This window comes from Bombus terrestris, chromosome 9 (assembly GCF_910591885.1).
Source record: "Bombus terrestris chromosome 9, iyBomTerr1.2, whole genome shotgun sequence".
Lineage (NCBI taxonomy): Eukaryota > Metazoa > Arthropoda > Insecta > Hymenoptera > Apidae > Bombus > Bombus terrestris.
In genome coordinates this window covers 14,211,824-14,236,385 of record NC_063277.1, presented here as the reverse complement: position 1 = coordinate 14,236,385, position 24,562 = coordinate 14,211,824, and the positions used below count along the sequence as shown (strand labels likewise).

The window sequence follows — 24,562 nt, the reverse complement described above, 5'->3', positions numbered from 1 at the left end:
TCAGCATCGGTATTATGCTGCTTTGGAGCTATCGCTGACAAACGTTAGACGAGTATAAATGTTCGCGTGGGGTTTTTCATCTTAAAATGCGAGTGATATCAATTTTCTCGCAAAGTTTCTGACTTTTCTTGTATTTTTCATTCAGTCTTTCTACTTATTTAATCTTCCTCCGTTGCATTATGTATTTAGCGATTTATTTAATTATTCAATGTAGCTTATGTTGGTATAATAAAGTTGTTAGTTAACAAATTTACATGTTAGCACGATACTTCGCTGAAGATTTCCATTAAAAAATTAGACCTAAACCGTAGGTAAGAAAACGTGAAAACCTTTGTTTCGTGGAAGTATCGTACAAATTTAGACATTGCACATTCTTTCTAGTTAGGATATTTTCAAATTTCATTATACAATGAGATGAGAAACCCAAAGAACCAATAGTACAAAAGTAAGATACTGTAACGTGTTTACGACGATAAAAAAAGAAACATGGAGATGGATAGATCGGAGCGTAGATAAAGGAAGAAGACAAGAAGCGAAAGAAAAGCCTCGTTTCCGAAAAATAGCTCAATTTCGAGCGAGGATCCGACCACGGGGCTCGGTAGTCTTTCGAAAAAATTTCCTCCGACACTATCGGGAAACTCACCGCCGAAGATCATGAGTTTCCACACCCTTTCTGTGTTCTTACGGACGCACCACCCCCGCCTCACCGTCCACCACCACCTTCAACACCACCAGCACCACCACCATCCTTCTCAAGTGGAATTGGCGGTGTTGAGAGTCGCGAAAGGCATCCGAGGAGAATAGACCTTAAGTCGGACGGCCTTAAGGGCGTGTTTCCCCTGTCTACTATGGACGGGTTGAGTGATAAATCGATTTACGTTCTGGCCAATGAGGGTTGAAAGTGGTGCTTTCTGATTGGCCCGTTCTTAGACCACACCCCCTTCGTTAATAAAGGTTCTAAGCGAAAGCCAGTTTCACTGTGCCACAATTTTTCTCAGCGGATCTTTACTTCAACTTGGGCAACTTTGGATGTTGAAACTCGCTCCAAGAGTTTTCCAATTACATGTACGACCATATTTTGATTATCACGATATCCTTTTCGTTCCACTATCGATCGGCAGAAGTAATATGCAAGTGCAAGATCGAATTTAGTTTCCAACAAAGCATCGTACGCGATATGGAATAATCGATATACTAAACCGCAGCAGATTCGAATGCCTCGATCAAAAATTCTGCTCCGGTTCTACTCTGCTTGACGATTATAAACACGAATCTTTCGCATTCGAGTTGCGCGTAATAAAATTTCATTAAACCCGATACTGATAAGCCAATTGCCTTTCCGTAATAAAGTGAACAAACTTTATGTCACGGCCGTTGCGTTCATTTGTCTAGCCAGCAAAACGTTGAGCATCACGGGTTGAATGTTCGCGAGAGCTAGGAAGAAGCGGGATATCTTTGCGAGTTAAGTTCGAAACTCCAGATCAAGTTCTTTTCGCTGTGGTAAACCGGTCTGTCGTAGGCGTAGCCGGTTGAGGCGTTGACATCGGTAGACCCCACCTTCTCGTTGGTAACTAGGGCTATGTCTACCCGGCTGGCCGTCTCAAAAAACCGACCAATCCGCGATGCGAGACGGCCACTGTCGGCGCGTAAAGTAGCGGAGGCGCCTTTGTTGCAAGGGGTCGACGAGTGCTGAAAAGAAGGGCTGAGAGTGGGGTTGTATATGCATCGAGCAGAAAGGGAGGCAGGCGGTGACGAAGGGGAAGGGATCGTTCACGCGAGAGAGAGAGCAAAAAGGAGGAACGGAGAGAGAACGAGAAGGGTAGAGGGGGTCAGAAGTGTCGGAGGGGGTGTGTGGGTCGGGTAAACGCCACCCTCCGCGAAAGGGTATATGTGTGGGTGCGTATACGGCGCACAGCCGCCCCCAGGGGTTTCCCTTCTTCGTTGGCTGCCGCGCAGTCGAGCAACCCTGTGCTGCTCGGCAGCTCAGTTGCCCATCGCCGCGACGACGACACGGTTGCGCCACGACGACAGTCAGACGTTAACGTATCAGGGCTACTCCGAGAGTAAACACGTTGCTTCTCTTATCTGACGCGTAATTTGATTCGTTCGAATCGAGTTTCGAGGGACCAGCAACGCAAGGAGATCCAGCCATCAAGCACAGTCATCGGTTGAAACTCGGCACGCGAATTCACATAGTTTAGTACTGGCCCGATCTTGAGTAGCCGCGGTGGTGCTGTCAGTGAACTGGCTCCGGTGAATCCGACGGTTCTTTTTCAGTGCGCAATTTTTAAACGAACACAAGGAAGAGAGAGAAGAATTAGCGGGAGTATCTACGGTGTAAGAAGCTAACGAAGAGTATGGAAAAGGAATCGAAATCGGTCGCCGGACGTTACTCGTGATTCTTCGATTATCGTCCGATTCGTCTTGTATGAGGTACCGGCGGAAGAGTTTCAATGCACGAGTGCCTTTCCAGTTCAGTAAAGGATTTAGCAGAGGCGAGGAAGACTCTGTTGTCCTTGAAATTCAATCCCCACACGAGGAGAATGAAAGAAAGCGGTTCCACGAATTTCCATGCGCATCGCTAAGGTCCAACCAGAGTTTTGTTCGGTGGCAAGAAACGATGAATAAGCCCATCACGTGCTATCTGGAGTTTGAATAGAATTTTTGAACGGAGATAAGGTTCTAATTGTATTCGAACGAGTTCAGTTTAGCGAACAAGTCTACCGGTCGGTACTCGAGGAGCGATGAACGTAGGAATCCGTACCTGATCACAACGAAACCACCATTCAACGAAGAGACTAGACGAAAGTGTGAGGTTAAACGCGTAGTTACTAGACAGTAGATGTGTTAAAGTGTGAAACGAAACACGGGATAATACGGTTGCACCGAAAACAGGAACCGAGTTGTTTCTCGAGTCGCCGCTCAAGTTGCCGTCGCTCGCTGCAAGCTGCCCGGAGTTGCTTCGCTCGACGGATCGCTGGCTTCTACCTTTACAACGAAGATAAGTTGAAAACACGTTACACTAAGCACTGTAATCATTCTCCACGATCGACGAATATTACTTTTGGACACATTTTCAATGATGGAGATTTATGAGAACACTTAGGGCCGCTGACAGGTCCATCAGTCGGTTTCTTCATTTTCGTACGAACTAATACCTCTTATATTTCGCGATATCAACTGAACTGCTCAATTAGTAATCGCTTCGTAGCAAGCCTATAATAAGAATAAACTCCTAGTGATTTCCGAGTTGCTAAAGCTATTGAAAACTATGCGACTGCTCGCCGCAAACCGTCGGATCTCGAGCAAGCGTTATGTCAAGGCCTAGCAACGATAATAGCTTCGTTTTTTTCTATTCGTTTCTTTGACTATACAAATGAATCAGTCTGCGATTTTTAATCTTCTGTAAGCATCGTGTACGGTTACGACAGAGCCCAACGAATTCAGCCTTTCCGTTCGAGAGTCTCCAACAGCAGAATCGCTTATAAACAAAGTTCCTAGCAATCGAGACGTTACCTCGAGACGAAAGAGCAACGACAAACTGTTCAAACTTGTAGCGTCGAATAGTCGAGTAGCAGCGCAGGCGAAACGAACAACGATCTCCTTCAAACTTGTTGTTTCAACGAGTTCAACCGAAGATGCTCCATTGACGGGGAGAACAAGCAAAGGATCAAAACGTATAGCATTAACGATAAGTCGTGAGAGAAGAATGTCGTTTTGAGCCGTTAGAATAATCAACAAAGATACAAAAATGCCGCAGCGATCGCCGTTTGCGATCCAGGAGCTGCTGGGGCTGAATGGTACCGGAAACGGAAGCGGTACCGATCGCGGCTCACCTCAAGGATCACCGCCGGCCGGCGTCTCCGCTGTTTCTTACGCGCCTACGGCGCCTCATCACAAGTTATGGGACTACATGCCTAGCTTGACGAATCATCTGGGCAATCTGGGGAATCTTGGGAATCTGGGCAACCTCACGGCCTCGCGGATGGCCTATCTGAATGCGCAGGCGGCCGTCGCGGCTGCCTTCCTGCCGCCGCCCCACCCCCACCCTGCACACCACGTACCGCATCATCAGGTACATCAGCCGGGACAACTTCCGGCTTCACCGGCCGGTGTCAACGTGCATCCGGGTGCACACGCGCAGCACGTACTTCCGGGTACCGCAGTTACCACGAACCATCATCAGCATAGTCCGACTCAGCACACGCCACCCCATGGTGAGTTGATCCTTCGTATCATTTCTTTCACAGACATTCACTCAGAATGCGTTCAATGGTAGATATACATATTCAATTAGTAAAGCTAATTAGGTTTGATTTCAGTTGAGAGATTGTTTAGTGCACAACGGGTGCATCAATGACCGTAAATTTGACGTGAATAAAGATTTGTGAATATGCTTGTTTATAACGACAAGTATTGGTTGAAGAGATTGTCATAATATTACAATTATCATTAGATCTTTCGTCTTATCGGTGCAGTTTAAAGCGATGGGAATTACTGTATAATGATTTAGAGGCACGATTATCGCATCTTACCTTAATTCATAAATTTCTTCGTTACTCGACAGTTTTATTGACATAAAATTGCATCGTTAATACCGAAGGTGTTGCGTTACGTTATTAACGTTCCTTTTGAAAGAAACTGTAGCCCTTTCACGGGAAAACGGTCCTGTCGCGAATTTCTCATTGCTTATTTCCAACGAACTTGGACGAATGACGTTCTGCCGCGTGGCGAGCGTAATGCGTCATTATCATTAAAACTCGCCCCGTTTTTTATAGATGACGATTAAGATGACATTGTTGCCGTCAGATCGTTCCGTTCGCGAGGCGTGGCCCATTGTGCTTCGACAATTATAACCGTACCATTTATTCCACGAATGGAGCCTCTAACTGTTTCTTTCATTTGGCGCGAGGAGGAGAAGGGGGGCCGGCGAAGAATTGATAATTAATTTTACACAAACCGTGCGCGTATTGTGGCCAAGTAACAAGCAACCACTTCGTTCAATCTTAACACATTCGTTAAGACCTACATCTTGGCGAGGCAATCCATAGAAACGGATCCCGTTTAACGGAACAAGTTTCGCGTCTCGGTGGTGCCGCGTTGTTAGCTGCTCTCTCGCACCTAGACGCGAATTTTACAATAATAGTAACCTGAACTTTTAAAACGAAAGGACGGGAACGCGTTTGCTACGCTGCCTATACAAGCCGTACTTCCTTTTAACACGTTGCTCCTTACACTGCCCTAAGCGGCGGCCAAGGAACAAGAAAGAACCGAGAAACCAATTAAAACGCAGCCTCGAACCTAGCCATTGATTCTGCTGCAGTTAACGAACGTTGTAACGCGTTCATCAAGCGCGATACGACGATTCATTCGCCCACAAGCATCGATACATCGTAATAAAGCATTGATCGGCAATCATCGGGATTGCGTTTCAATCTTTAGACAAGGATGAACCCACGACCCTCGCGTGTCACGAACGTTGAAGTAAATTAATAGGCGTATCGTCGTCCCACCGTGAAACGAGCACTTAACGTGCCACTTACGGCTATCACTTGATAGAGAGCCACTCAAGATCGTGTTACCGAAAATTGACGCGCAACTTTCTTATATATCCACGTGCAAACTCTATTGTGTTGCGAGTTTTCGCCCATTTTCGGGGAAACCGATGAGATCTCGTCAGCTGACCGACAGCTTCACGCCTCTTGAAATCAATTCGTCGACTTATGTACAAACAATTGGGCATTGCTTGACCAGCTGCCACAAGATATCGAGTAACTACACTCGAGGAAATCGAGTGCCAATTCTTCGAATCGAGATTTACACAAACACGAAACACGGTGAGTTCGGAACAGGAAAAAAAAATTGCTGCCTGTTCTTCGAGAGATTAGCGTCAGATGAGTCGGACAGAAAGAATAAGGCAAAGAAAGAGGGTAGCACTGGGGTGAGTGCACTGTGGGAATTGAATATTTTTGTCAGAATAATCCCCAACGTTATGAATAATTAGTGGTATAATGAGTTGAGTGTTGGGCAGACCTGCAATGTCTCACCAAAACACAAAGAACCTCGACAAAACGTAAAAATGGCCGCACTCCGACAAACTGTTCTCAACCTGCGCGGACTAACCCTTCGTTTCATTTACTTGAGAATTTTTCTCTTTTAATTATTACAGTCGCTAACCTTTGGACTACCTGTTTATAGAATAGTCAGAGAAGAAGATTATAAAAACTACCGACGTTTATTTGTTTAAAAGATTTTTAGTCGTCAAATAATGGACCTTAAATCATTTTAAACTAATTCAGTTTCTTAAGTAGGAGGCAATGACTGCTAATAGAAATTATTTAAAACCCTGATATAGTATCGAAATCATTCGATAAGAGTCGGAAAAAGTTTCTTGTAAAACTGTTATTACAGCAATAATATGGTGTTTCGAATAGCGCGTAGATTTTATCCGTATAACGAATTTTTGAGAACGATTTTCGGGTGTCGGGTTCCCGGTGCAGCACAAAGGATCTGCCCTTCCATTCAAACGTCACTCTAGCACCTCGTCTTACAGTACAGCATTTATTTGGCGCACTTCATTCGTTCCTTTTTGTCTTAAATCTTGGGCAGACTTAAAGACGAGAGCACAGACCAGCCAACCGCTCGATTTGTTCCCGATAATAATTATATCGATCGCTGTGAGATCGATTACGCGTCGTGACGTTAACAATTTCGCAGGATCTGTCACGTGGAACAGCCCTCTAAGGCCGTTTGGCTCAGTCGTCGATTAAGAATCTTTTGTTCCTTGGGCATAATGGATTCTCGAGCACGAAAATTCGAGCCAAAGAGACTGGATCTTGTACACTGTACGCTTTACAAAAATAATGAAAAATATACAAAGAATATTTGTTACTCGAGTATATTTTGTATGCGCGTAGCGTACGTAGAAATAGGTAAGAAGTTTATAATATTATATTTCTTAGATTAAGTAGTAAATGAACGATAGTATGAGGCGAAAAGTATTGCAGGATGGTAAATGGCGTATGATCGATTCGCTTGGCACAGCGTTAATCGGTAGTAGGAAGGAAAGAGGGTCGGAATGCAGGAACTGTGCGGATCGTATTGTCTAAAAATTCCGAGATTCGCGCCGGTTCGTGTCGAGGCTTTGCCTTTCCAGTGGCTTGTACAGGAGCTTGTCTCTCCTCTCGCTCCGCTTTTTTCGGTTCGTTTGAAGTTGGCAATCAACTAGATTGCCTATCAACGCCTGAGAAGTCTCCTTGCGCACTCCCGTCGGTCCACTCCTTTTCTTGCTCCCACACTCTCTCGCTCACTCTCACTCCCTCTCCTTCTCTATTGCACCCTCACACACGGCCACGCGACAACGTTGTTCTTCGTTTATTCCCTCCACGCTGCGTGCTCGTTTCCTCCCGCAGCGATCTTGTGCGCTTTCGTGCGGCACGGCGCCTCGATTCTTCCTTCCCTCGTTTCTTCCCCTTTTTACATCCTTCTCCTACTTTCTTTCGGCCCACCCCCTTCTGCCTCTGCTACATCCTTTCTCTCATGCTTGATATAGTCCTGGTAACACATCTCCGAGGACCATTCCGCAAAACGTGCCGCAATCGGTCCTCCATTGTTCCTGCGTACCCCTTTCATCCAAGGCACTGGGAAAATGTGTAGGTTCTTAGGCCGTTTCTGTTCGAAGGATTCCCGATTGTAATCGTTGACCATTATTTTATGGACAGGGAACTTTCCATTTAGAGATGTTAGAGTCATTATTAGTCCCTGTTGCAAAAACGATCACGAATACAGTACATCTATGAGAATCGTAGAGAAAGAAGAGAGTTCGCGCGTTGATTTGTCACGCCTCTGACAGAATGGTTTCTGGCGGAAAGTCGAGGAACGATAGGAAAAAAGAGAGGAACTCTGGACTAGCCGAGGAGAGCGCGGAGGAGCGGGAGTAGGTGGGCGGTTGGCGATGGTGGAAGCACGGATAAGGGGTGCGGCCTGTAGGCGCAGGTCGATACTGATTAGTACTTCAAAGCGGCTTGAACGCGAGCCCCACGCGCTCCGACATCGACGGTGGATTTGTGACAAAGCAAGCGCCGCCACTCGAGCAAAAAATCTTGAACAAATTAGCGGATTATGAATTCGCTCGGCTTTGTTTTCAGGAAAGTGGTTGCAGACACGTATAAGAGGCTCGCGACACAAATACCTAGCCAGCCCTCCGTTCCGTCCATATTTCCGCGCGTTTCGCGCTTCTGTCTATGTGTACGCGGCCGATTTTGCGCGATCACGTGTGCGTAAGAGTCGCTGCAATTCAAATTAGCCCATTACGCTCGTTGAAACCAATACCGTGCGGTCCAGACACGAACCGTGAACGGTTTCTTCGACGTCTCCTACACGGTGTTCCTATTCAAGGAGTTTCAAAACGTTTGGCTCATCGTTCAACACTTGTTACAGCATTGTAACTTTCGTACTGAAACTTTTGCCTTAGTGTCACGTTTCTGAAGAATCCAGTATAGTACGAAATGAAATATCGGTAGATGTATTGAATATATATAAGTATATGGTGCATAGTTAATCGATTTACCTCGAAGAAGAAATATATCGCGGACCAGCCATCTCGTCCGGTAGGTTATGCAACTGTGAATGCAAATTAAACGAAATTAAACAGTTAATTAAAGTACCGGCACCCTCTAGGAGAAGTTAATTGAGATTCTTGGGAGATTTGTCGCGCGGAATGTCTTAATTTAGTCCCTTAAGCGCCCTAACTCGCCTTAACAACTTAGAATAATTGGATAACACTGCCAGGGCGCACTCAACGTCAGAAGTAGGAAAATTCAGTCTCTCGTCTCGGAGAAGCGTCTTTTTCTTTTCTTCCCTTTTATTTTTCTACCCTTTTCTTTCTTTTTTTAACACGTCAAGATGTTCATGTATACTTGTTCACAGCGATATTCTCTCGCGTGCCTTAATTTCATTTATAGTAACTTGTACAAGCTTTTATTACGACTGTAGAAGTTACTTTTCCTTAACATGTCTTAATCGAAATAGGAAATAGGATACCGATAGATATAGATATAAGTATCTTCCACGTGCGAAACAGCAAATTCTCGTTTTCCCATCGATCAATTGGCCACAAATTCTCCTGGCTCGGTCAGAAATAAGTTTATCTCATTGCACTCTGGTCGCGGTGTCAATCATACGACCCTCTCTTGTCTAATCGCATAATCCGCTCGAATAAATCAATCCAGGAAATACGAGGAAAATCTCTTCTCTTCTATACTTCTCGCCTGCTTGCCTGCGGAAAATACTAAATTGCTGTTCGACGTAAATCCAAAAGTAGTGGCTATCTAACAAGATAGCAACGCAAATTCTTCTCCGATAATCATGTATTTGTCGAATATACATAGTATGATCGTAACTACGAATTTCCACTATTCAATCGATGATGTTTACGTACGAATAAAACCGATCAACGCGTCAAATAGCGGAGCTGGAAAGTGAAGCGGAGTCCCCATCTATCTCATCGACGTAGTCGTTACTTAATTATTTAATCTCGCGATATGGTACATCACGTCATTGTCATCAATGGAAAATCCATCGATAGATTATCGACAGACAAACGATATTCATCTATCCCCCTGACAAAATCAGACACGCTAACAGGCTGGGTAAGCATGTTCCACCATAGCGTAAACTCGTCGGAATTATTTCAAGGCGGTACGTACACGTAGACGATGGTGGTTGGTAGGTTGGTAGGCGATTATCAATCGGCCTTTTCGCGGCTGCTACTCACCTCGTAAATTTTCACCCTTTGACACGCGCCTAATACGAGCCCCTTTGGGGGCTACAAGCTCGAGCACGGTTGCCGCTGTGTTACGGCTATGCTGCCGGCCGACGTGGCTGCCTAACCCCTCGGGAGCTGCGTTAATGAAATAACACGGGAATTAGTCTCGGACATTACCGGCAAACTATGTCCATTACCACGGGTCCGCGCGCGTACACTGTACCGTGGAACTTTCTACTCGATATTCCACAGTATTTCCGGCCATCGTTTCTGCAAATCGTGGCCAAACCATACGACGGTATCGCTAATTAGCAGGACGCGATCGCTGGACTCTGGTCGAGACTCGGTGACTTGATCGATGCACCCACCGAAATTAAGTGGAAATTGAGTGTAATTGTAATTATCGAGTATCGGTTTGTAACGCGGCTCGCTTTCGACGTCGGTCATGACAGAGTGATAATCCGGATCAATAGTGGTTAACATGGAGCGTACGTTCGATTAACTCGAGACGATGGCACGTCACTGGGTCAAAGTAATTGAAAATACTGGCCAGCTTTTTCGAGACTTCGAATCGATTACGCGGTCTTGGCTCTATGCTGCATCACGTCCCTTTCCTCCACGTGCACGTAACTAATTTCATACTCTGGCTGAAAAGTAGGAGGCGTATATAGCGCTCGTCAACGAGCCTCTTTTGTCCCCGCGGAGGTCCCTTCAAGAATTCTAGCGTAAATCTCGCTACGTCACTCGGTTCTTTGTAATTCTTTGCTTTCTACCTTTGCATCGACCGCGAAAGCGGCTCCGGCGCGCGGGATAGTTAAATTCGGAACAATGAAAACCGCTAATTGCTATATTTTCTCAAGACGATGTGACTGAAATCGCACAATCGCGTGGGTTCGTAGCTACAAAGAGATTGACGAAGGAGATTTTCGCGCGGAACGGTTGACCTCGAAACAGAGCAGTGTAAATCGACGCGTAAAGGGACAAGGCGTTGACGCAGAGTATCGCGTCGCGCTCGCGCGTCTAACTCTGGATGCGTACGTAAACGCGCGCGCGTACAAGAGCTCGCGTAACTTCGTGTACGTGGCGTTCGTGTATACCGGTGGCAGCGTGTACCGGGCTTTCAAGCGAACGACCGTAAGTCGCTCAAATTGGTATGGATTTCCAGTCCAACACCTCGATTGTCCCCTGTGAAGAGTGCTTCGCGAGCATACATGAATTCACGCCTCAAACACACGCGCGTCGTAGTCCTCCGCTTTCCCTCTCTCTGTCTCTCTTTCTCTGCTGGTGCCCGTACCTCTCCCCGGCTTCTTGTTCCTCTCTTTCTCTCCTTTAGTATCGTCACCCCGAGCTTTCTCTTCTCACTCTTTCACCCGTTTCACGGAATCGCGCCAGCTTTCTCGCACTGGAGAGGAGTCGCGAGCAAATCTTACCACTGCACTGCTATGAATGAGCACGGGAACACGCGGGTTCACATGCGTGTGCACGCGTGTACGTGCATAGCGCGGCAGCCACGAGGAGTCTTGATTGCGTGCCGGTGAATGCGTTTCCACCCGTTCTCTCTAAGTAGCAGCTCATTCCGCGATGCTTGCGCTCGCGACTTGGAAAACGAAGGTAGCTTCTCGTGGTGAAGCTCTTCGAATCTACGAGTGCGTACGTGCGTGCGCTCTGCGCGGTTTCACACTGCTGCACCGTCTTTCTCACCCCTGTCAATGGATCTCGCGATAGAGTTTATTTTTTACCTCCCGTTGACTCGCTCTTTTCACAGGCCGCCGCTATATTCTCTTTTTTCTTTTTTTTTTTTTTTTGCTATTTACATCGGCAATTATTTGTCAACCGTCGTTCAGTTAGCGAGACCGATTACGGAGTGCTCGTTATCTGGAGCATCAAGAATCGTCCCTGGACCACTCCAAGCCTAATTACTCATCTCGGGTTTTATTTAATTTGGATACCTGTCACCAGTTCGGGTGCCATAAGAACTTTACACGCACGTGGCCAACGAGTATACGACGCAAACGATAAACTGCGGAAACGCGTCACTGTTTGAGATGACTCGATTCTGTTCAAGAAAATTATTTGTTGAACGTTCGGGACACGTTCGAACCATGTTCCGAATGGACGAAAGCGGGCGAAACATTCGATTTCAGGTAAGAAATAGGTCCGTAAAGGAGGAGAGTAAAGAGAAGGACGTTTCTCAAGGAGTAACCACAAATCCTAGTATAATACTAATAGGCCCATAATAGAGTCAATAGGGCTTAGCCGCGCGACGACAATAAGATCCTGTCAAAATACGCCGGGTAACACGAGACCTAGGAAGTGGATTTTTCTCAATGGAGGCCCCTGTCTTGTCACCAGTGGCGCGGGCCGTGCCACGTATTGTCGAGTTTTCAAAAAATCCGTAACCTTCCACCAGTGTACAAGATTGGGGTTTAAATTTCACCGTTGAGCACGGACACTGGATTCCGTGAAAGGCGGAACGAACGCAGGAAAACCAGGATAATACCGCAATATAATGCCTCGTGACACGCGTTCGTTTCGTACCATCAAGTGAACAGCACTCAGATCGCGATCCTGCGCCCCTAAAATGTATCCCATTCCATTTCTCGCGATTGTAGCGTGAAAAATGTCAGGATACGTTTACGACGCGTGGAACGAATAAAAGATTTTCCATTGTTCGCGTCTAACTGTGTTCGCTCGAACGAGTGTTAATCACCGTTGGAGTATCAACGAATCCCTGCTCCATATTTGCCATGGTCTCCTCGACTCTAAGGCTTGTTAAGTGCTCCGACGGTGGAGCATACTTTTCTGGGTTAATTTATCAAACAAACGCGCAAACTCGGCACAAGCTCGGCATCCCTATTTTAAGACGGCGGCTCGTTAAAGTCGTTTGAGGGTGGAGTTCCGCCACCCCCGTGGCCGCCAGCCACGACACAACTACAACTACAACACCGCGGCGAGCCCCGATGTCGAGCTGCCCATACACTTGCACAAAGTCGTGTTCCTGAAACGCGAACTTTGCGTTCGTATTCCAGACCCTCTGCCCTTCGTCCCTCTCTGCTCGCTCTTTATCGCTCCGTCGACTGGAGGCAACGAGCCCTAACCTTCTTAGGAACGCGAGAATCTTTTTCAACCCCTGTTTTTCAGACCCCACGAGCCATCCGTACCAACGGGAACGACTTTATTAGAAAATGGCCGTGGCGAAACGTCTTAATACGCGGACTTATTTTCATTCCAAGGGCCACCACGGTATCTGAAAAGGAGTTTAGTATCTGACTACCGCTACGCAAGTTTACCTGAGCGACCTTTTAGAAAATGGAAAAGCGAGCGGTCGTCAGCCGCAGGTGTCGACAAAGTGAATCAGAATCCCGTGCACGATTAACGGGTGGATTTGTTCTGTCGCGCGTTGGGCAATTAAATCCGCAGGAACGGCGGAACTAACGAGTGAAATCTCACGAGCGAGCAACGAACGAACCAACCAACCAACTCGCGAATACGAACCTCTGCGCCTGGCAAGGATCGCGCGGTTTTCAAAATTGCCTTTAATTACGAATATCGCTGTTGTGGTCTCGACACGAAAGCCAAGCTACTTGTCACTCGTTAAACGGAAAATTATGGAAACGCAATAATTAAGATCGTACGCGTTTTCTCTGGCATTATGCTACTGCCAATTTGCCGTTTTCAATCGTATACACTTTGCTCTTCGATATACATCTTCTTCTTCGAGCGAGTCAACGACGATCAAAGTGCTAATCAAATTGATCTTTACATCGATGAAACGCGGAAGTTCGACTTTGCGTTAAATTATAGTTACGCAAAAGCATCAACTCCTCCAATAATCATTTTAACGAGGTGACCCAGGTCACGTCTGGTCCTGTGCAAAAAAGACCGTTGTGTTTTTTTATGACATTTTAATTAATTAAATTACAGTTAATTCTGGTCGAATCATTAAGGGTAACGTATTCGAGTCGACTCGTGTATAGATATGCATATGTATATGACTCCCTCTCTGGATCCCAAAGGCCATTGAGGCCGGGTGAAAAATGTCTTACTAGGCACTAATGAAATAATTGTCGAGTTAATTTCGCGAAGTCGTTAATCAGGGTTGAGTCTCAAAGTAACGCTAGCATGTGCCACTCCTTCGAAATGTATTTCACGGAATTCTAGTCAATTTCTAGTTAATGAAATTTCATTTCGCGAATGTACCTGTTATATTTTATTTGGCGTACTTCTTTCTTTCTCTTACTCACCGAACCTTTCAGTCCTGTTATTCGTAATAGATTATTATTGCGACGAATATTTTCTACCGTAATTCGGAATATGAAATATCCAACCAGACTTCTAATGAAACCTTCGAAATATTTTATAATTGTTTGTTTTTCATACCCATAAATTAACGTTATTTCTGTTTCAGGTTTCTCTCAATCGAAGAGTTCGTTCTCGAATACCAGTCCAGGTAAGACGTTTCTTAATATACTTCGTTGTGTAGGAACAAACGCAACATCATCCATACGATATCTTTGAAATTTGGTTACCTCACAAATTCCATATGGTTGGGAAAATTTGGTTCTGTCCATAAACACGCGCAAACGACCATGCTGAGGTTATGACAATTTCGCTCGAGTCTCCTCTTGGCAACGTTGCTCCTAACCCGACAATGTTCGATATTTATCGCCAGTCTGATATACTTTCACGGAGCAAATATTAAGTTCCAAAGCGATTTGGCAGTCCGTGTGAAGAAGGAACGGAAGAACTTCGACAATTCCATTCCATAACATGTTTTAAGTTTCTCGAGAAGAAATTTATGATATAAAGTGGTAACAGCACGATGATTTACAAAAACGCAAATTTATGTTAGGATTTATAACGGGTATCTCGGTTGCGATGACAGGGCTAGATTGCTCACACGATGACGTCATGCAGCGAAGAAAACTGATTACGTATTCATACCCGCGATGATTCCGATTTTTCCGAGCCATTAAACCGTGCTTGCTTAACCCGCAAAGCGATGTCGTTCGAAACAAGGGACGACAGGTCGAAAATGATTTCCGTGGATCATCTTTGCGTCTAATGGGGCTGCGTTCCAACTTTCTTGCATGTACTTATTCCGCACTTAAAACGTTTTCAAAGCTCAAGAATATGTGTTAAATATTTTCAGCGTACGAGCAATCGTTTATAATTTCGTTTAGTCTCGAGTTTTCTCGACGACCCCAATATTAAATTTCTTGTCAAAATATTTCGGGAAATCGAGGGTGCATGCCACACCCTCTCCTATTCGAGCGCTAATCGGTAACGGGATACTTTCTTCTTCCCGAAACTTGATTCTACATCTACGCCCACCGTTAAAATCTAAATCGTTGCTCTTTGAACTGTGAATCGGGAAAATGTGGACAAAATTCTTCGAAATCGTCTGCCGGGCTAGTATTAAGATACCAGTCAATTAGAGAGAAACCCTCGTATTTAGGACACACGAATTTCCAACAAGAAGTAAAAATGCAACGGATCTGATGAAAGAAAGAAAACGTACCAATTACGGGGAAGATTCTCAATTTCCTTGAAGGAAACGATCACGAGTCTGTGTTGAAAGTGCGTCGTTAAGAAGGAACCGTGGAAGATAGGGATTTTATTGGCCAGAATTTCCGTTGCGTCAGCAGAACGACGAACGGTTTGCCATCAGGATTACGAAGGATTCCGCAAGGACCGAGAGAGAGGCGTCCGTAACGAGCAGCTTCCCGACAGAATTGGTTGTTTTAACAACTGCGCGCCACTTTGAGCCCGCTAGGTAAGAGGACCTCTGTCGAGGGATGTGGAAAAGGGTACGAGCGAACGGGCGACGTGAGGGATCGGAGGCGGAGGCGGAGGCGGAGGTGGAGGTGGAGAAAGAGAGAAAATACGCGGTTTTCGCGAAGACACGGCGCTGAGGTACAAGCCGCTGCCGTAATAGTCCAATTTGCCGGCAAAGGAAAATACCGGAGGATTCTGGGAGCAAAAGGAGACTGGCATGGCTCCCGGGGTGGTACTAGCAACGCTCAGAAAAGCCGGCTGGAAAATTGGAGACGCGACGAAACATAGAGCAAGGGAGCCTTTACGTGGAGTATAGTTTCCGCTAGAATGCCACCTACTTTTCTACCAGCTTCGGTTTACGACCTAGCACGATGTCAATTATATATTGATAGTGCTGTGATAAAAAAAAAGGAGCAACCGTATGGGCAACGGTATTTCCGCGTGCCGTTGCGCATTATATCGGAAATGTACAGACCTGCAACTTCCAGCAAATTCAGTTATCCACAGACGACAAAATGGATTTGTTAGCTGCAATTGAATTCTGAATATTCGCAGATACTAAAAATGAAGGAAATTCTCTGCCACAAGTATCGATGCTCGAATAAAGTAAAGTTGAAAATCGCAACAAGCAGACTGAAGATCATAGTGATGTAAATCAAAATTTTGAGAATTTGAATTTGGTCACAAATTTCAAATGCTATCCTTTTAGCTTCTTTAAGCTATAATTTTATTCTTTGCGGTGATACGTCCTTATGGCATGAGAAAGGATAATGAATTTTTTATAATAATAAATGTGGTGCAGTATTTTGTAAAGTTGTATTAACCTACAGCAGGATGACTCTCGGCGATATATCGAGGGATAGAAAAACAAAAGTAGATTAATCAATATGATCCATTAAATCGCAAAAGATCTGATCCCTTATCATTCGTAGGATCGACTTATCGATTACAAGTAGCCAGATAGTTAGTAGCAAAATAATGAGGATTCATCGCGTAAATGGACGAAGAAGAAGACAAGAGAAACAATAGATGAACGAAATCTACAGCCTCGGTACAAATATCAAGAAGCTGCCTGTTTCTACCGTCGCGTCGTCAGAATCTATCGAGCCCCCGAATGCTTCAGAGATTCATCATCACAAGATATTCCCGATGTCCGATCCAATCATCTTACTTTCCGTGATATGATTTTACCGCTCGAGTGATTAGCTGTCAGCGAGGCAGCAGGATTTTGCAGCAAATTGAGGAAAATGCGGAGAATGAAGGAAATATTATGTTATTACTCTGAATGGTGTCGGTAGAAATTGACGAGGAAATGGGTAAAGGAGTAAAGGAAGATAAATCAGATGTCGTCGGAAAATATAAACCACTTACCGTTTCTTCAACACGACGATGAAGAAATAAAGTTGTAGTTGATGCTTCTGATTTATTGCTAAATAATGCATATCGGCAGAAAGGCAAAGAATAGGTAAAAAGGAAAAGGTATACGCGCGAGAGAAAAGGTGAAAGCCGAAGTTAGGAACAAGAAGGGTCAAAGGGAAAGTAAAGAATATTTTTCTTCGATGGAAAACGAAGTGCACCGAAGCAAGAAGAAACCGGTGGTTGATTAATAGAACCGCTCGAGTCGGCACGGCGGCTTTGCAGATATTTTTGTCGTAAAGGGCTCGATTTCAAAGAGCATTACCGTTCAATGTGGAGCCGAACGTTGTTGACTGTTCGCGAAATAGTACGCGCGAGGCTCATTCGAGATCTCGAAAGTCCCCGCTGGCTATTACGATTGAAGAGTATTTGCCGGTGAAATCCCTCGGTCGAAGAGAAGAAAGTTTTCCAAGCGTGGATCGAAACAGGGGTAGAACTCGTGATGTCGCTCGAGAAAGACAGAACTCTTGGCCGAATATACTGGCAGGATTACTTTTTCTACAATGGAACGTCGAGACGAGTGTGGCTGTTTCGTAATTAATTGTCACTCATCGTTCAAGAAGCGAAAGGAAGCTCGAGAAAACAATTTAGGTGCTTGCGAGAAAGTGTCGAAAAGAGAAGGGAGGAAGAAAGGGAAAGGGAAAGAGAAAGAGGAATCGCGAGGGTTAAGCGACAAAGGGGTTAACCAACGATTTCTCGATTCGTCGCGAAAGAGATTCTCCGGTTGAAACAGTCGAGCGGTAAATCGGAGGAACGCGCTTCCTCCGCAATCCTTTCTTGCTTTTCCTTTCGTCACTCGTGACCGATTGTACCTATCATAGTGGCTCGAGATGCGCGTGTGTTCCCATACATCTCCTTTCATTCGAGAGACTCCAGAAGAGAAGTGGGTGGACGGTGCAGGGCTGGGGTGTCGCTAAAAACAGACAAAGAAAGAGGGTTGAACACGCGAGAGAAAGCAAGAGGAAAAGAACGTGGAGCAGAGACGAGGAGAGCCAGAACGAAGAAGAGAAAAAAGTGAGAAAGCGGAGGTGCTGCGGGTGAGAAGAAGCAGATGAGAGAAAAAGGGAGGATAAAAACAGGGAGTGAGAAGGGAGTGGGAGAGAAAATGAGAGAACGAACGAGAAATGGGTGCCGAGGGCTGCCACGTCGGAGGAGGCAACAAAGATATTAATTAAGAATTAACACGCGTACTGAAACCGCCCTTAATTAGTAACAGTCAGTGCCTGGAGCAGCGGTTTGTCTGCACGAACCTGTACCACCGGGTGCAGGGTAAACATGGGGAATGAATTGTAATCAAACACACGCCACCAGATAACATACTGATTTGCGAAAATATAATTTACTTAAAATATTCTGCCGGTTAAAACGAAGAAAAAAAAGTAGGAAGAAGAAAAATGGAAAAAGAAGAAAAAACGGGTTTCCTTCGATCGCGCGCGATCAACGAGCGTGCACGATGATGGCGTTTACGTGAAACGAAGTTTAGGAGCGAGGACAAAAATAGAGGCGAGCGAGTCGCGCGACGAAGGCCAAACGACATAAAGGAAAAGCCTTCAAACGGTTTTCACTCGTGTCATGAAACATTTGCTTTGATTACTAGCTGGAGCTCATTAGCACCGCAATAACGTGAAACGGGTGTACGCCTGTAAGGAAAATCTTAGAAGCTGGGCATAATACCGAAGAAGAATTTTGCTTTAAAACCCGTAAAAGGACACTTTGCATCGACTTACCGTACTCGTTCGATGCGAATGCGTATATTTTCTCTCTTAGCAAAGAAAAATCCGAAGTATGTCGCCAAGATTTTTCGTAGCCACTCAGATGAACGAAAAAGGAAATATGACTAATCAGTATCCACCTTTCCTCTGATCGACAAACGAGTCTGTCGTGTGAATATCTTCGCTCATTTGCAACAAGAAGTAATATGTCGCATTTGTAGCCCACCGGTCGAGGGCGTTTTATATACTTTAAATTTTTCTAGCGCTACTTATATATATTCAGAACGCAATTATGACCGAGCAGAATGATACCCTTTCTAATAACCGGTTAAATTCATCTTTCGGATTGAATGGCGTCGAAACTTTGAGCCGGTGAAAGGACGCTTATTTTTAATAGGAACTCGTTACACGTTCTTGCGTGGTGAATTTAGTAGTTCCCGCGGCTTTGAGAGAGCCAGAAGCGCTCACACTTTTAACAGCGCGTTCTGAATAGAGGTCATTAGCTTCGCGACGTTCCGTTCGCGATCAGTCTTAGTCTGATAGAATTTTCTTGTAACGAAACAAATTTTTGGCTCGACAAAACGGAACAGAGAACGAGGAAGGAATTCACGACGTATGTACGAATGTACATACCTAGTGGTTGGAACCTCGACACGTAGCCGGGATCGATGCGTATACCTATTGCGTGGAGCACGTGAAATCGTGACGTCATCGACCGGAGGCCATTTTGACTCAGCTGGTCCCGACAAAAAGCAGGACGCCATGTCCTGCGAGCTTCACAATACAATGAACAACGATCTGCGTGCTCGTGTGCGCTCTACGAGCATACGGAAATTCGCCACACCGATTCACACACTCGTGTATTTTCGTGAGTGCGAGGCTCGGTAGACTGGCACATAAAAATTTCGAACCCTTTCGTAGGGCAATGCTAGCTGAATGTACTCCTACAGAGAAAGGAATAGAGTATCCAAAAGAATAGAGTATCACGGTGATGGGGAAGGTACGAGGAGGGAAAGTAGGAAGTTGATTCGTAACTTCAGAAATATTTTGACAGAAATGGGCGTGGTGGTAGTTAGAAATTGACGACAATCGAGCAGCATAACCTTTCTCTGCGACGATCAAAATTTCAACCCTTTTTCGTCATACAGCCGTCTATGTCTCTCTGTCGATTCACGAGAAAGTCTTCGGTTTCACTGGTACCACTTTAAAGCGATACAACCCGCGGACGAATAAATATTATGCGGCTGAAAAATGTGCTTTCGAGAACATCCAGGCATCCTCGACTCCTTGCGGTAGGATTGTGCCGATGAAAAAGGGTTGGGGTGTGCGGGGGTGGCGCGCGAGAGGAGAAGCCCTCTTGCTGCCGTTCGTACAGATACAGTGGCTACATTGTGGGTTTAGAGGCTCATTGTGCCACGCCAACACGGGCATTGTCGTCCTTTTTCGAGGGCCGGAGATTCACACCTTTTCACCGGTGCGATTTTCCACGATGGGCGCGTTCCATTGAGCGGAAGAGGGCGAGCCTCTGCCGTGGAAGGGATGAAAGTTCGGTAGAGGGAAAAGAGATAGACAGAGATGCAGAGAACGGATAAGAACTAATGCCAAGTAACACGGAACTGTGTAGGATTCTCGCATGAATTTATTACCCGACACGATGGGGTTACACGTGCGTCTTTCTTTCGACCGGCGTCGATGGGTCGGTTGAAGTGAGAAAGACAATGGTGGCTGTTTAAAACGGGGTGTTGAGGATGTGAGAGCTCTTCTGGATTAAATTTCTTATGGTTCTACGTTTGAAAGACAGCTTTACGAGTCTTGCCAGCGGGTTGACGCGTTCCTTCAATTAAAGAAAGACACCATCGTTGTATCGTATATTACTCGATGGTGGTGCAGAGTGCGTCATAATATAGGCGTTCGATTCCACTTGCATCGTTGTTGTAATCGATGCGCGAATCGATATCACGAGCCATCTTAGCCGCGCCGCGTTCTTTCGTCAGTGGATCCACCGGAATCCGCTAATTGCACTAATTTCAATAAATTTCCTTCGAGGAGGTGTATTTTCCGGAGTCCTTATGAATTTATAAGCAAAGAAATTTGAAAGCTTGCCAAGTCTCTCTTCTGGAAGGGACAATTAGACTCTTCTCGTCGACCTTGAGGGGAGTGAACGAGACGCTGAGGAGTTTGTCCGACCGATCGTTAAGTTACCTGGTCCCTTCCTTCGTTGACGTTCTTTGTCAAGATTAGTCAACTTCAAATAATGCCTCCATTTACCAATTCAAACTTCGCGCCATATACTGTTTCGAAGGTTTAATTTTTTAATTTGCATACCCTCCAAGCGTCTCGATCTGTTCATCTTTCATCTAACTTTAGTTTCCTGTTTTGTATCTTGTAAATGGCCTTTGCTAAGTAGTTGAACGTTTAGTTCGTAATAAACGAAATTGACTACAGCGATATTCCAACCACTTGATAAAACAAACATGGTAAGGGGAAAAAGATAGTTTTACAGTGACTATGAAGATAGGGCGAAGTCTTCTTAGTTCAGGAACTAAATTTAGTTCGACATGTGTGGACGTAGGTTTGTCTGGCGCCAAGGAACAAAATATGTAGTTCGGCTGCAAAAATATTAGGTTACTTCGAAAACAGTCGCCAGTCAACACTTCCCTGAGACGTTACATGTGTTTCGTTGACTGTTCGTTGCTCGTGATCCAATTAAAAGAGATTCCCAGGAGTCATTGCGGAAACTTTTCAAAATCAAAGTCGCTAGTCTATTAATGCGATTACGATTGATCGTCGGATGACAAGAAGTTGGACGATTTACAGGCAACGATCGACACACAAACGTGAAATGTGACTCGCTATTGAAGATCTGTGAAGTCTGTAGCCATGGGACGATTAATTGCGCCATTGAGCGTATCGCATTGCCGGTATTATTGAATCGAGCATAGCCCGCCACTCGGAGAATAATTATGAAATCATTCACTCGTGGAACAATTTCAAGCTGTAGCTCCGCTTTTCATTTAATTCCTGATGTTTAGTCGCTCTATTTTCAAAGGGTGCTTGCACGGCATTGTTAATTCGTGTCACTGAATTGATTCGAACGAAAGCCTCCTTTACTCTCTCTCTCTCTCTCTTACCTGTTTTTAAACAGAAAATTATGCGAATTATTAAAACTGATTTAATTACGATTCACAGTTATGCATATATTATTATGTATGAGCTTGCATGTAAAGTAAAGACAGGGAGGAACAATTATTTTAAAATTTCTGGGCCTGACAAAAATTGATCGAAATGGTTGTAGCGAAACACGCATCGTGCCTCGATAAGTAATATTTTTGTCCAGGAGTGGTGGAACGTTGGCTTCGCGCTCTCCAATTATTAGAACCCCAAGCAGTGCTGTAACAAGTTTGCGACCCTCGCGTCTCCATCGAGCACGGATTTGGAAGGGGTTGGCTGAAAGCTCGCTTCGTGCTACTGCCACGTACATGATCGCGCGACTCTTATGAATATCATAAATTTTACGCAATGTAGCCGACAATTTCGCCTGATCATCAGCATAAAATCTACTGTTTCCGGACCGGTGGGTGCTCGCCCGCGAGCTGAAATGAAACCTAGTAGGACGCGCGGCTAGATTTAGAGCGACTGCGCGAGTCGCGAACGAGTATTCCGCATGACGTCGATCTCGATCCCTTGCCTTTAGAATGGATACGATTGTAGGCAGTTTTCAGGCGAACAATTATTCACCAGATCCGGCCACTTAGTTGGCGCGTTCTCCGTTAACGAGTGAGTTTTGTCCCATCGTGTCTGGGATTCTTTCGCGATTCTCTAATTAAAAGCTACCGCTTGTGGCTTCGTCGTGAGCGTTTCGGGGTTTTATAACGCGCTAATAGTCGCGGCTGGAGAGGGTCGAATTAATTTGTACACATTTTTCCCGACTCGAGGATAGTTTGTTGGTGCTGTGCTAGAAAAGAATTTATCATTATTCGCTGGAACCTGTACGACATAACGCGACAAGAGCTTCTCGCGCGTCTACGAAAATGTTCTTTGTTTTCCTTGGCCATCGTTGTTCGTGAAAGTAACGCGGAAACAACAGCATTGTATAGTATCGACGTTCGCATACGTCTGGGTTGGGCCAGCTTCGGGAAATTTTCCACGACGCCACCGGCAATTTCAGCCGGTCATCGGCGTAAAGTCGATGCTCATTGTAAGCCCGGGCTGGTTCACGAGAATGCTAGCAGACAAGAGTACACCAATGGTGGGTGGACAGGAGGTGGCAGTGGGGGACTAGCTAGCGAGGGCACGAGAGAGGAGTTAATGGGGACGAACTGTAGAAGTGGCTATAGTCTAGAACCGTGTTAGGGCCAGGGCCATTAAGCTTAATGACATAATGAAGTAAATGGCTGTGCATGCCATGCCACGCCGGAGACTATAGCTTATAACCGCCGGGCCTCCACCCCCGCGCAATATACCGCGTGCCAGGAATTCCTGACTTATGCCGGCACTGCCCAGTCGAAAGGGGTAGCTAGCATGGGGTGCACCCACCCTCCCTCTTTATTCCTCTCCTCCCTCCCTCTTTCTCACGTGCGCGCTCTTCTACCGTTTCCCTGCTCCAATCGTCCTGTCTCTCTTTTAACCCTTCGACTAGCAGCGTGTGTGTCGTATCTCTCGCTAGTCAAATGTTTCTGTTCATCTATTCTCCGAAGTTCCTTCTTTACTGTTCTCGTATATTACGTAAGGGTTGCTGTGACACAAAGTTGCATCGCACACGTGCTAGAAGCGAATTTATTTCGGGAATTGCCAAGGCGTCGCCGGCCTCTCAGTCGTTGGTGTTCGTCCCAAGAGCTTCCCTCGTTTTCCGGGAGACGATTCGCTAAAAACCACGTCCTGCCGCGTCGGGGCGGTAACATCCGTGCACACCTTCTCTGTAACCCTCTTGAATTTCCTGCGAGGACTCGTAATTATGCGTTTCGTGTACCGTCCGAGCACACGACGGAAGAGGGTCGTGTATGCGTTAAGTATTTAATGTAATTTTGTGAAGGCGGGCTGTAGACAGCGAGAGAGCCAAGCGCGAGAGCATCCTCGGTGAAATTGCGTGACTCATCTCTCTTGTTTGCCGCCCGCTACTACTTTCCTTTCACCGGATTCGAGGCTTTTCTGCCCGCGACTTTGAAAGCTCTGCGCGAAACACTCGCGTTAATCACACGAAAGTGCCTAATGCGCTGCTTGATAGCAGCAATTTCAGTATTAATTGGACGCGTGAATGGATCACGCACTCTCTACTCCAACGTTCACATCCAGTTTGCTAGTTTCAGTTTTCCGTTTTAAGACTATTCGCTCGGTTCGAGTTAATTATGAACAAGAAACTACGACGTGCAAACGAAACTAGGTAGTTTTGTAGAATCGATAGAAAAGACCACTTTCTGCTCGGTGGACAAGCAAGAAGACCTTGAACATTCTACGACGGAAGACTAGTTGCTTACGAACAGCGTAGAACAAAGTACGTTCGTGTAGGTAAAAAAAACGCGTTGTTTTCGGGCAATCAACACTTTACCCATTGTCTCTAGTTGGCACCTGAATGCGTGACCATCATAATATTCACACCATTCGTAGAGGGTCGAATTTCGAGCATGGCCACCGCGGGCTATGGAGAATGGTACGAGACGCTCGTGAAAACACGTTTCTGACCACGAGGTGTGAAGCCCTTGGAAGAAAAAGAAACGGAGGAACCGCGTGGGGTAGACGAGAGTAAAAGAGTCGAGAAGCGCTTCCAAGAAGTACGCCCACGAATTCGTTATTCTATTTTTTTCTCGTTTTTTTTTTTTTCTTCGGCCGCGTCCTATTCATTAATTATCGCCATTCAAGGGGGCCACGGTCTCCTGATTGTGAGGTCTGGGAT

At 45.6% G+C, this 24,562-nt stretch overlaps 1 protein-coding gene across 4 annotated transcripts in view; it reads left to right on the top strand.

Annotated features, from left to right (window-relative positions):
* The first annotated feature begins 1,934 nt into the window (after positions 1–1,934).
* LOC100650965 (visual system homeobox 2) overlaps positions 1,935–24,562 on the top strand; it is a 50,558-nt gene continuing 27,930 nt past the window's right edge. For 2 of the 4 annotated variants that reach the window (XM_020864425.2, XM_048409023.1), the window contains exons 1-2: positions 1,935–4,217; positions 14,175–14,216. In XM_020864425.2, coding sequence (XP_020720084.1) covers positions 3,752–4,217; positions 14,175–14,216 — 508 coding nt within the window. In that variant the 5' untranslated portion in view covers positions 1,935–3,751. The remainder of the gene's footprint in view (positions 4,218–14,174; positions 14,217–24,562) is intronic. The other 2 variants (XM_048409025.1, XM_048409024.1) reach the window with 1 other exon arrangement.